The following is a 12272-nucleotide window of genomic DNA, read 5'->3' on the forward strand; positions in this document are numbered from 1 at the left end:
AGACGAGTGAGTGTTGTCTCCAAACAGAGACAGAGACGAGTGAGCCTTGTCTCCAACCAGAGACAGAGACGATTGTTGTCTCCAAACAGAGACAGAGACGAGTGAGCGTTGTCTCCAAACAGAGACAGAGACGAGTGAGTGTTGTTTCCAAACAGAGACAGAGACGAGTGAGCGTTGTCTCCAAACAGAGACAGAGACGAGTGAGCGTTGTCTCCAAACAGAGACAGAGAAGAGTGTTGTCTCCAAACAGAGACAGAGACAAGTGAGCGTTGTCTCCAAACAGAGACAGAGACGAGTGTTGTCTCCAAACAGAGACAGAGACAAGTGAGCCTTGTCTCCAAACAGAGACAGAGACGAGTGAGTGTTGTCTCCAAACAGAGACAGAGACGAGCGAGTGTTGTCTCCAAACAGAGACAGAGACGAGTGTTGTCTCCAAACAGAGACAGAGACGAGTGTTGTCTCCAAACAGAGACAGAGACGAGTGAGCGTTGTCTCCAAACAGAGACAGAGACGAGTGTTGTCTCCAAACAGAGACAGAGACGAGTGAGTGTTGTCTCCAAACAGAGACAGAGACGAGTGAGCCTTGTCTCCAAACAGAGACAGAGACGAGTGTTGTCTCCAAACAGAGACAGAGACGAGTGAGCGTTGTCTCCAAACAGAGACAGAGACGAGTGTTGTCTCCAAACAGAGACAGAGACGAGTGAGTGTTGTCTCCAAACAGAGACAGAGACGAGTGAGTGTTGTTTGCAAACAGAGACAGAGACGAGTGAGCGTTGTCTCCAAACAGAGACAGAGACGAGCGAGTGTTGTCTCAAAACAGAGACAGAGACGAGTGAGCGTTGTCTCCAAACAGAGACAGAGAAGAGTGTTGTCTCCAAACAGAGACAGAGACAAGTGAGCCTTGTCTCCAAACAGAGACAGAGACAAGTGAGCCTTGTCTCCAAACAGAGACAGAGACGAGTGAGTGTTGTCTCCAAACAGAGACAGAGACGAGTGTTGTCTCCAAACCAATAGAGGATTTTTCGCCAATTTGAGAACTCAAGCGACTGTTAGTCCCTTTTTTAAAAATGCGCATGCGCAACTCACCCCCGTGAGGCGCCTCCACAGCCCCGCCTCCACAGCCCCGCCTCCACAGCCCCGCCTCCACAGCCCCGCCTCCACAGCCCCGCCTCTATAGCTCCGCCTCTACAGCTCCGCCTCTACAGCTCCGCCTCTACAGCCCCGCCTCTATAGCTCCGCCTCTACAGCCCCGCCTCTATAGCTCCGCCTCTACAGCTCCGCCTCTATAGCTCCGCCTCTACAGCCCCGCCTCTACAGCCCCGCCTCTATAGCTCCGCCTCTACAGCTCCGCCTCTACAGCTCCGCCTCTACAGCCCCGCCTCTATAGCTCCGCCTCTACAGCTCCGCCTCTACAGCCCCGCCTCCACAGCCCCGCCTCTATAGCCCCGCCTCTATAGCCCCGCCTCTATAGCCCCGCCTCTAAACGTGTGTTTGTTTATTAGCTCGATCACATCGTCTCTCGTCTCAGATTTGCGTCTCTTCTGAGTCTTTCTCTGTCATGTTTGTAACTGAAGGAACTAAACACACACATATCCACCACACATGTGTAACCATGGAAACATGCTGCTATGGGAAGGAGGCTGCAGGTGTGCAGTAGCACGCAGGGAAGGATTGACATGTTGACTACTGAGCTGTCCACGCCACCAGAAAATGAGACTCAGATTTGGCGCATGAAACCCTCTTTTATTCCTTTAATAAGACATCAATATTAGGTTTTTATGACATCAAAATGTTTGAATGTTTCCAATTTTACAGTAAAAAATAAATGTTTTGTTGTTTGTGCCTTTAGCATGAAGCCTGAGGGCCCAAGAAAAGATGGTGTGAGGGCCGCATTTGACCCCCGGGCCACAGTTTGGACACGTCTGCTCTGACGTCATGACACTCACACTTATTGTAGTCGTCCTGGCGACAGTAGCTCAGTGGTAAAGTACTTCTGATCCAAAGGTCGCCGGTTCGACTCCCGCTCGGTTAGAGCGGTCAGATCCACTGACCCGCAGGCTGGACGTTTAGTCCTGGTTTAGTCCTGGTTTAGTCCTGGTTTAGTCCTGGTTTAGTCCTGGCGTTTGTGCAAGTGGTATTACTTTTTAGATTTCCTGGTTAGTAGCACTTTTGTCTTCATTGGTTCTTTTCTCTGGTCTTGTTTCTCAGATCCAGGAGCTGGAAACAGAAAACACAGAGTTAAAGAAACAGCTTCATGACCTGGAGGATCAGCTCATGATCTCCCACGATCCCCCGGTAAGACCACGCCCACATTCCTCCGGTAAGACCACGCCCACATTCCTCCGGTAAGACCACGCCCACATTCCTCTGGTAAGACCACGCCCACATTCCTCTGGTAAGACCACGCCCACATTCCTCTGGTAAGACCACGCCCACATTCCTCCGGTAAGACCACGCCCACATTCCTCCGGTAAGACCACGCCCATATTCCTCCGGTAAGACCACGCCCATATTCCTCCGGTAAGACCACGCCCACATTCCTCCGGTAAGACCACGCCCATATTCCTCCGGTAAGACCACGCCCACATTCCTCCGGTAAGACCACGCCCATATTCCTCCGGTAAGACCACGCCCACATTCCTCCGGTAAGACCACGCCCACATTCATCCGGTAAGACCACGCCCACGACCCAGAAGAAACTACTATAGCCAAATTCCAGAAGAAACTAATTTGCAGGACTAAACCAGGACTAAACCAGGACTAAACCAGGACTAAACCAGGTCTAAACCAGGACTAAACCAGGTCTAAACCAGGTCTAAACCAGGTCTAAACCAGGACTAAACCAGGACTAAACCAGGACTAAACCAGGTCTAAACCAGGACTAAACCAGGACTAAACCAGGACTAAACCAGGACTAAACCAGGACTAAACCAGGTCTAAACCAGGACTAAACCAGGACTAAACCAGGTCTAAACCAGGTCTAAACCAGGTCTAAACCAGGACTAAACCAGGACTAAACCAGGACTAAACCAGGTCTAAACCAGGACTAAACCAGGACTAAACCAGGTCTAAACCAGGTCTAAACCAGGTCTAAACCAGGACTAAACCAGGTCTAAACCAGGACTAAACCAGGACTAAACCAGGTCTAAACCAGGTCTAAACCAGGACTAAACCAGGACTAAACCAGGTCTAAACCAGGTCTAAACCAGGACTAAACCAGGTCTAAACCAGGACTAAACCAGGACTAAACCAGGTCTAATCCAGGACTAAACCAGGACTAAACCAGGTCTAACCCAGGTCTAAACCAGGACTAAACCAGGACTAAACCAGGTCTAAACCAGGTCTAAACCAGGACTAAACCAGGACTAAACCAGGTCTAAACCAGGTCTAAACCAGGACTAAACCAGGACTAAACCAGGACTAAACCAGGTCTAAACCAGGACTAAACCAGGACTAAACCAGGTCTAAACCAGGTCTAAACCAGGTCTAAACCAGGACTAAACCAGGTCTAAACCAGGACTAAACCAGGACTAAACCAGGTCTAAACCAGGTCTAAACCAGGACTAAACCAGGACTAAACCAGGTCTAAACCAGGTCTAAACCAGGACTAAACCAGGTCTAAACCAGGACTAAACCAGGACTAAACCAGGTCTAAACCAGGACTAAACCAGGACTAAACCAGGTCTAACCCAGGTCTAAACCAGGACTAAACCAGGACTAAACCAGGACTAAACCAGGTCTAAACCAGGACTAAACCAGGTCTAAACCAGGACTAAACCAGGTTTAACTTTTACTATTGTTGCTGCTTCTTTAACACTAACTAAATCTTTTCAAACAATCTGATTTCCTGATTAACCCTTGGTATATTTCTCTCTTCCTCCCCCCTCTTCTTCCTCATAAGGCGCTGGTACAGCTGGCAGCCCGGTGTAAACGCTCTCTCTTCTCTCTCACACTTATTGTGCTTTATCTCCTATATTTTGTAAATATAGTTAGTATATTTTTTCTATTTTACTGTACGATAGGGACACGCGCTGGAAGTTTTTTAATTCAACTGTTTTTGACTTTTTTCGGCTAAATTTGAGCGTTTTTCGTTGCGTTCGTTGTGTTGTTGTGACGTGAGCTAGCTCCGAGCGAGCCCACCAGCCCCCCCCCCCGCGCCCTCCGGCCGCGCTAAAGTACGGTGTGTCGTCGGTACACGTTTATATACACGTTTATATGAAATTAACTTGTTTTGACTTTATTCGGCTGGATTGAGTGTTTTCGTCGTGTCGTTGCGATGTGTCTTGGCTCTGAGTCCCCCGGCTCCGGCCCCGCCCCCCGGCTCCGGCCCCGCCCCCCGCCCGGCGTCGCACCGCGTTTCCACAAAGGAGGAACTCATGAAACTGCGGAGAACAGTCGTCTTACCCGGAGATCGTCACGTTATCCCGTCGCAATACTGACCTAACCTAATACTGATGTGCAATTCTGTCGTATGTGCAATTACTGTGAAATTCATGTGCAATCTATGTGCTGTCGTGACACATATTCATGTGCAATTACTGTCGGGATCACATGCAATGGTATTTATTTATTTATTTGTCTATGGGAGTTTTTATTTATTTATAGGAGATCTTCTACTGAAAGTGTTTTTCAGACTTCCTATAAGTGATCTGTTCTTCTGTATCTACCTCTGTATCTACCTGCGTTGCACCAATGAAATTTCCCCATGTGGGACAATAAAGGAATATCTTATCTTATCTTATCTTCTTCCTCCCTATCTTCCTCTCCTCCTCAGCCCCTCCTCTCTCCTCCTCCTCACCCCTCGCTCCTCTCTTTCTCTCACTCTTCCTCTTTCTTCTGGTCACTCTCGTGTTTGGAGATCTCTTCGGTCACTTTATCTCCTCTGAGTTCTCCAGAGTCCAACACTTCTTCTTCTTCTGGTCTTCTGACTCCGCCCCGCTCCAGAGCTGTTGTTTCTGCTGTGGCGCCCCCTGGCTGCGGCGTGCCACGCCCCAGAGTAACGCAAACTTTTACTCTTTTACTTTTATTGCTTCTGTTATTTCTTCTGGTGCTGCTTGTTCTGACCCTCTGTGTGTGAGTGGACCTTTGCTGCCCTCTACAGGCTCAGACCTGTCACTGCACTTGATAAATGATGCAGTTCTGCCTAAACCTGTTATATTTTCAGTTTTTAATTAAATGTTATATAGTTATTACATTTTTATTGCAAACATTTAAATTCATAACAATAGAAAGCTTCACCTTCTAATGTTACTATATATTTATACAATCGATAAGTGATCAGGACAATCTATTTTTAAATGTTTTATATATATATATATATATATATATATATATATATATATTTAGTAAAGGCAAATTAAATCTTTAATGGAGTTTGTTTATTAGTTCTCCTTTGCAAAAAATATCAACATCCAAGAAAAAGCAAAAAACATCTATCTCTGTGTAGCGTGTTGATGGCGTGTGTACAGCGTGTGTACAGCGTGTGTATAGCGTGTATATCGTGTTGATGGTGTGTGTATAGCGTGTGTATACCGTGTGTATAGCGTGTGTATAGCATGTGTATAGCATTTGTATAGCGTGTGTATTGCGTGTATATTGTGTTGATGGCATGTGTATAGCGTGTATAATGTGTGTATAGTGTGTGTATAGCGTGTGTATAGCGTGTTGATGGCGTGTATAGCGTATTTAGCGTGTTGATGGCGTGTGTATAGCGTGTGTACAGCGTTTGTACAGCCTGTGTATAGCGTGTGTATAGCGCATGTATAGCGTGTGTATAGCGTGTATAGCATGTGTATAGCGTGTATAGCGTGTTGATGGCGTGTGTATAGCGTGTTGATGGCGTGTGTAAAGCGTGTGTATAGCGTGTATAGCGTGTGTATAGCATGTGTATACCGTGTGTATACCGTGTGTATAGCGCATGTATAGCGTGTGTATAGCGTGTATAGCATGTGTATAGCGTGTATAGCGTGTTGATGGCGTGTGTATAGCGTGTTGATGGCGTGTGTAAAGCGTGTGTATAGCGTGTATAGCGTGTGTATAGCCTGTGTATACCGTGTGTATAGCGTGTGTATAGCATGTGTATAGCGTGTGTACAGCGTGTGTAGAGCATGTTGATGGCGTGTGTATAGCGTGTGTATAGCATGTGTATAGCATGTGTATAGCGTGTGTATAGCATGTGTATAGCGTGTGTATAGAGTGTGTATAGCGTGTGTATAGAGTGTGTATAGCGTGTGTATAGAGTGTGTATAGCGTGTGTATAGCGTGTATAGTGTGTTGATGGCGTGTGTATATCGTATTGATGGCGTGTGTATAGTGTGTGTATAGCGTGTATAGCGTGTTGATGGCATGTGTATAGCGTGTATAGCGTGTTGATGGCGTGTACATCTCCCCCGTGTGTGCTTTCAGGCGGTCAGTGTCTCTCAGAAGCCTCAATCCACAGACGTCTTCGACATGGTGCCCTTTTCTCCGGTCACTCCCTTGGTTCCCACTCCTGCGTCTAACGGTTGCCCGCCTCCGCCGCCCACATCGCCCCCTCCAGACTTCGGTAAGAACAACACGTGTGAGCGAGCGTTCTTCTCCACAAACGGGAGCGTCCGTCTGCTCGTTTCCATGGAGATGTGGTCGTCACGAAGAGTGTTTGGAAGTATGGTTTTACCGTTTACCGATGCCATTAGCTCTGTGGCGCCCCCTGCTGGCTGTGCTGGCATCTCGTGGTCGTCTTTTCACCCGTTTCGTTGGAGGACGTTACGGCTCTATTTAGCAGAACATGAAACCTTCGTCCGGCGCTTCTGATGTTCTCCGTATCAGACACATTATTTGACACAATTGGGCCGTGGGTCAAAAAAACTTTAAATTTGTCGCTGTCTGACGTACGACAGGTTTTTACGATGTTCTAATGTTGACTTTATTTGGTGTATTTGTCCCTGTCGTACATACACATTATAGTTTCACATCAATCGAGCAGGTGTTTGTGGAGAAAAATGACAGGAAGTGACATCACACCAGGGACACTCATACATGAAGTGACATCCCACCAGGGACACTCATACAGGAAGTGACATCACACCAGGGACACTTATACAGGAAATGACATCGCACCAGGGACACTCATACATGAAGTGACATCCCACCAGGGACACTCATACAGGAAGTGACATCACACCAGGGACACTCATACATGAAGTGACATCCCACCAGGGACACTCATACAGAAAGTGACATCACAGCAGAGACACTCATACAGGAAGTGACATCACAGCAGAGACACTCATACAGGAAGTGACATCACACCAGGGACACTCATACAGGAAGTGACATCACACCAGGGACACTAATACAGGAAGTGACATCACAGCAGAGACACTCATACAGGAAGTGACATCGCACCAGGGACACTCATACAGGAAGTGACATCGCGACATCCAGTCAAAGTTTTTGCAGAATTTACACAAAAGAAACAACTTTTTTGACTCTAAACATTAATTCAAGAAAATAAAGTTGCTCTCATATATTTTTTATTTGTCAAATAAAACAAACAGTGACATTAGATGAGTTTTGGCCCAGTGGTTGCTGGGTAATTTCTTAGTGTTATCATCAAATACAAACAGGAAGTGAAATTCTAAACCTAAAAAAACATTTATCTAAACTGCATTTTAGTTGAATGAGTCGTTCGACCTGTAGGGGGCGCTTTAAACATTAAGTTATGGAGCCTAAAAACTTAAGGCCAATATCCAAACTTCTATTTAGACCACAAATATGGAAAAAGTGTTCTCTAAACAGTTCAGAACCTTTCCAGAGGATCGTGACATCTGTGATTCCACATAAACTGAACAGCTGAAAGTGTCCAGTGACATCACGATTCGAGAGCATGTTCTGTCCGAGTCCGGCTGGATCTTCTGCGTTTGACCCGGATGATCGTGACATCCTGATGAACCTCAGGATTTGGGTGTGTGACTCTGGTGCAAGGTTCAGTGTGTCCATCAGCCAGGAGCCTGCTAACCTGCTGGAGTGCCACAGGGATCAGTCCTCAGCCCGCTCCTATTTCTTTTAAACGTCCTCTCTCTCGACCACATGATCCATCAAAGCCACCAAACAGCACTTACACGGCGTTCCAAATATTATCAAAGTGTTTTTTCCTCTGATTTTGCAAAATGGTCAATAGTAAGGTTTTCATACCTCGTCCAAAACTATTCTCAGTGCAGTATGAACGGCGTCAGACTGAACACGAGAGCCGTGCGCATCACCGTTGCCCGAGCGTTTGCTCCGCCCTGCTTCACTTCTCCGTCACGTGAACAAAAACGATGTGCTAGAGCCATGAACCCGCTGTGATCGATTTCATTTGCTGCTGTGAAAATGCGCTAAAGCTGCTTCGTCACAACACGAGCAGCGTTTGCGCTGCTGCGGTTAAAGAACCGCGGTCCACTTCGTCCCAGTCGGGCCGGTCAGCGTGACGTGTGTTTGATGTTTCAGACAAAGACCTGTTCGGAGCCGAGCCGTTTGACCCGTTCACCTGTGGAGCCGCGGACTTCCCTCCCGACATACAGTCCAGACTGGACGAGATGCAGGTCAGGAAACGACGCAGAGACTCGAGCAACGTGACTCTGTGGATGTGCCTCATTGACTCTGTGACTCTGTGGATGTGCCTCATTGACTCTGTGACTCTGTGGATGTGCCTCATTGACTCTGTGACTCTGTGGATGTGCCTCATTGACTCTGTGACTCTGTGGATGTGCCTCATTGACTCTGTGACTCTGTGGATGTGCCTCATTGACTCTGTGACTCTGTGGATGTGCCTCATTGACTCTGTGACTCTGTGGATGTGCCTCATTGACTCTGTGACTCTGTGGATGTGCCTCATTGACTCTGCGACTCTGTAACTCTGTGGATGTGCATCTGTGTCTCTATGGATGTGCATCTGTGTCTCTGTGACTCTGTGGATGTGCCTCTGTGTCTCTGTGACTCTGTGGATGTGCCTCTGTGTCTCTGCGACTCTATGGATGTGCATCTGTGTCTCTGTGACTCTGTGGATGTGCCTCTGTGTCTCTGCGACTGTGACTCTGTGACTCTGTGGATGTGCCTCATTCACTCTGTGACTCTGTGGATGTGCCTCATTGACTCTGTGACTCTGTGGATGTGCCTCATTGACTCTGTGACTCCGTGACTCTGCGACTCTGTAACTCTGTGGATGTGCCTCATTGACTCTGTGACTCCGTGACTCTGCGACTCTGTAACTCTGTGGATGTGGCTCATTGACTCTGTGACTCCGTGACTCTGCGACTCTGTAACTCTGTGGATGTGCCTCTGTGTCTCTGTGCCTCTGTGTCTCTGTGCCTCTATGGATGTGCATCTGTGTCTCTGTGACTCTGTGGATGTGCCTCTGTGTCTCTGCGACTCTGTGACTCTGTGACTCTGTGACTCTGTGGATGTGCCTCATTCACTCTGTGACTCTGTGGATGTGCCTCATTGACTCTGTGACTCTGTGGATGTGCCTCATTGACTCTGTGACTCCGTGACTCTGCGACTCTGTAACTCTGTGGATGTGCCTCATTGACTCTGTGACTCCGTGACTCTGCGACTCTGTAACTCTGTGGATGTGCCTCTGTGTCTCTGTGCCTCTGTGTCTCTGTGCCTCTATCGATGTGCATCTGTGTCTCTGTGACTCTGTGGATGTGCCTCTGTGTCTCTGCGACTCTGTGACTCTGTGGATCTGTGGATGCGACTCTGTGGACGTGCCTCTGCAACTCTGACTCTGTGTCTTTGTGACTCTGTGACTGTGGATGTGACTCTGTTTCTCTGTGACTCTGCTTCTCTGTGAATGTGACTCTGTGACATCTCTCTCCCTTAAAATGTATAAATTGTTTTCATCTTGAAACATCCCATAATCCTCCTGTGGCTGCAGTAACACAGCTCCTCCAGCAGGAGGCACAAGTCTGCATGTCATTCTTAACTCCGGCATCTCTTCTTTTCTCTTCTTCTCTTGCAGAGGCAGAGATGGTCAGTTTGTTGTTCTGTTTTTGTGCTTTTGTTTGTGTTGTTGACAAAGTTTTTCAAGTTTTTTTTGTTTTTTTATGTCCTTGTTTTACATTTTTCTCCATTATTTTATTTACATTTCATGGCAAATCGTTTCACTCATTCGAACCATTTCTTCATTTATCCATAGTAAATATGGACTTCTCAAAAAATTTTCATAAAAACAGACTTTTAGGGTCAAATAGGGTTGAATATTATGAAACCTAAAATGTAGTTTTGGCCTGAGGGTCCAAAGTGGCCCTCAGACACACGTGTGTCGGCCCCGAGGAGGCGGATAAGTACATAAACAGTACTTTTACTGCAAGTACAAGTATTTCTAACATCAATAACGTTAAATTGTATGAGATTCAAACTCAAACCAATGTTCCAAAAGTTATTATAAAGCGCTCTCTGGTTTGAGGCGCTCCCTCTGGTTTGAGGCGCTCGCTCTGGTTTGAGGCGCTCTCTCTGGTTTGAGGCGCTCACTCTGGTTTGAGGCGCTCGCTCTGGTTTGAGGCGCTCGCTCTGGTTTGAGGCGCTCACTCCTTTGAGGCGCTCACTCCTTTGAGGCGCTCACTCCTTTGAGGCGCTCACTTCTTTGAGGCGCTCGCTCCTTTGAGGCGTTCACTCTGGTTTGAGGCGCTCACTCTAGTTTGAGGCGCTCACTTCTTTGAGGCGCTCACTCCTTTGAGGCGTTCACTCTGGTTTGAGGCGCTCACTCTAGTTTGAGGCGCTCACTTCTTTGAGGCGCTCACTCCTTTGAGGCGCTCACTTCTTTGAGGCGCTCGCTCCTTCTTTTCGCTTCTTTCCTCTTCACGATCGTTGCTGTTTGTTTCCAGGAGGGGTTCAAAATGGGACTGACACTAGAGGGCGCCGTGTTCTCTCTGGACCCGCTCGACGGCCGCTGCTGATGGAGCCAAGATGTCCGCCGCCCGTCCACAGTGTCCCGAACGCGCCCGGCGGCGTGTGCTCCCCCCGCAGGCCAAAACGACAGCACCTACAGGCGTTTGGGACCGGTTTGGACTCCTTTAGGTCCGTGTTTGTGACAGTTTGAGCCGCCACGCCTCCGCTGTACGCGTCGCTTCTGCGTTTGACCCGCGCTCCAGACACAAAATGTCACTTCAACACACTTTCAAGTCCAGAACGGAGGCAAAGGTTCGAGCGGGAAAGTGACGCCGTTTCACCGGAGGAACTGGGATCGAGCTCGGAAGGTCACGCTGCTTTAAACACATTTAACTCTCATTTCACTGTGTTTACTGGAGATTTAAAAGCACATTATGACACACACTCCAGAGAAAATCCTGTTTTTTCATTTGATCCACAGATTTATTACAAACTTTAACACAAATTCAGCTTTTTTTGAGGCTTGAAAACACTATTTGTCCCGTCCTTTTGAATTAGAAAAACTCAAAATTGCACTGGTGTGATGTCACTTCCTGTATGAGTGCCCCTGGTGTGATGTCACTTCCTGTATGAGTGCCCTTGGTGTGATGTCACTTCCTGTATGAGTGTCCCTGGTGTGATGTCACGTCCTGTATGAGTGTCCCTGGTGTGATGTCACTTCCTGTATGAGTGCCCCTGGTGTGATGTCACTTCCTGTATGAGTGCCCCTGGTGTGATGTCACTTCCTGTATGAGTGCCCCTGGTGTGATGTCACTTCCTGTATGAGTGCCCTTGGTGTGATGTCACTTCCTGTATGAGTGTCCCTGGTGTGATGTCACGTCCTGTATGAGTGTCCCTGGTGTGATGTCACTTCCTGTATGAGTGCCCCTGGTGTGATGTCACGTCCTGTACGAGTGCCCCTGGTGTGATGTCACTTCCTGTATGAGTGTCCCTGGTGTGATGTCACTTCCTGTATGAGTGTCCCTAGTGTGATGTCACTTCCTGTATGAGTGCCCCTGGTGTGATGTCACTTCCTGTATGAGTGTCCCTGGTGTGATGTCACTTCCTGTATGAGTGTCCCTGGTGTGATGTCACTTCCTGTATGAGTGTCCCTAGTGTGATGTCACTTCCTGTATGAGTGCCCCTGGTGTGATGTCACTTCCTGTATGAGTGTCCCTGGTGTGATGTCACTTCCTGTATGAGTGTCCCTGGTGTGATGTCACTTCCTGCGTGAGTGTCCCTAGTGTGATGTCACTTCCTGTGTGAGTGTCCCTGGTGTGATGTCACTTCCTCTGAGTGTCCCTGGTGTGATGTCACTTCCTCTATGAATGTCACTTCCTGTATGAGTGTCCCTGGTGTGATGTCACTTCCTGAATGAGTGT

At 47.8% G+C, this 12272-nt stretch overlaps 1 protein-coding gene across 2 annotated transcripts in view; it reads left to right on the forward strand.

Annotated features, from left to right (window-relative positions):
- LOC140382556 (PTB domain-containing engulfment adapter protein 1-like) overlaps positions 1-11612 on the forward strand; it is a 27298-nt gene extending 15686 nt beyond the window's left edge. The window contains exons 6-10 of one of the 2 annotated variants that reach the window (XM_072465921.1): positions 2209-2295; positions 4775-4996; positions 6406-6544; positions 8470-8564; positions 10848-11612. In XM_072465921.1, the coding sequence (XP_072322022.1) occupies positions 2209-2295; positions 4775-4996; positions 6406-6544; positions 8470-8564; positions 10848-10919 (615 nt within the window). In that variant the 3' untranslated portion in view covers positions 10920-11612. The remainder of the gene's footprint in view (positions 1-2208; positions 2296-4774; positions 4997-6405; positions 6545-8469; positions 8565-10847) is intronic. The other variant, XM_072465922.1, reaches the window with a different exon arrangement.
- The last annotated feature ends 660 nt before the right edge of the window (positions 11613-12272 follow it).

This window comes from Eucyclogobius newberryi, unplaced genomic scaffold (assembly GCF_026437365.1).
Source record: "Eucyclogobius newberryi isolate DKJ021-1_F unplaced genomic scaffold, fEucNew1.0.hap1 SCAF_101, whole genome shotgun sequence".
Taxonomy (NCBI): Eukaryota; Metazoa; Chordata; class Actinopteri; order Gobiiformes; family Gobiidae; genus Eucyclogobius; species Eucyclogobius newberryi.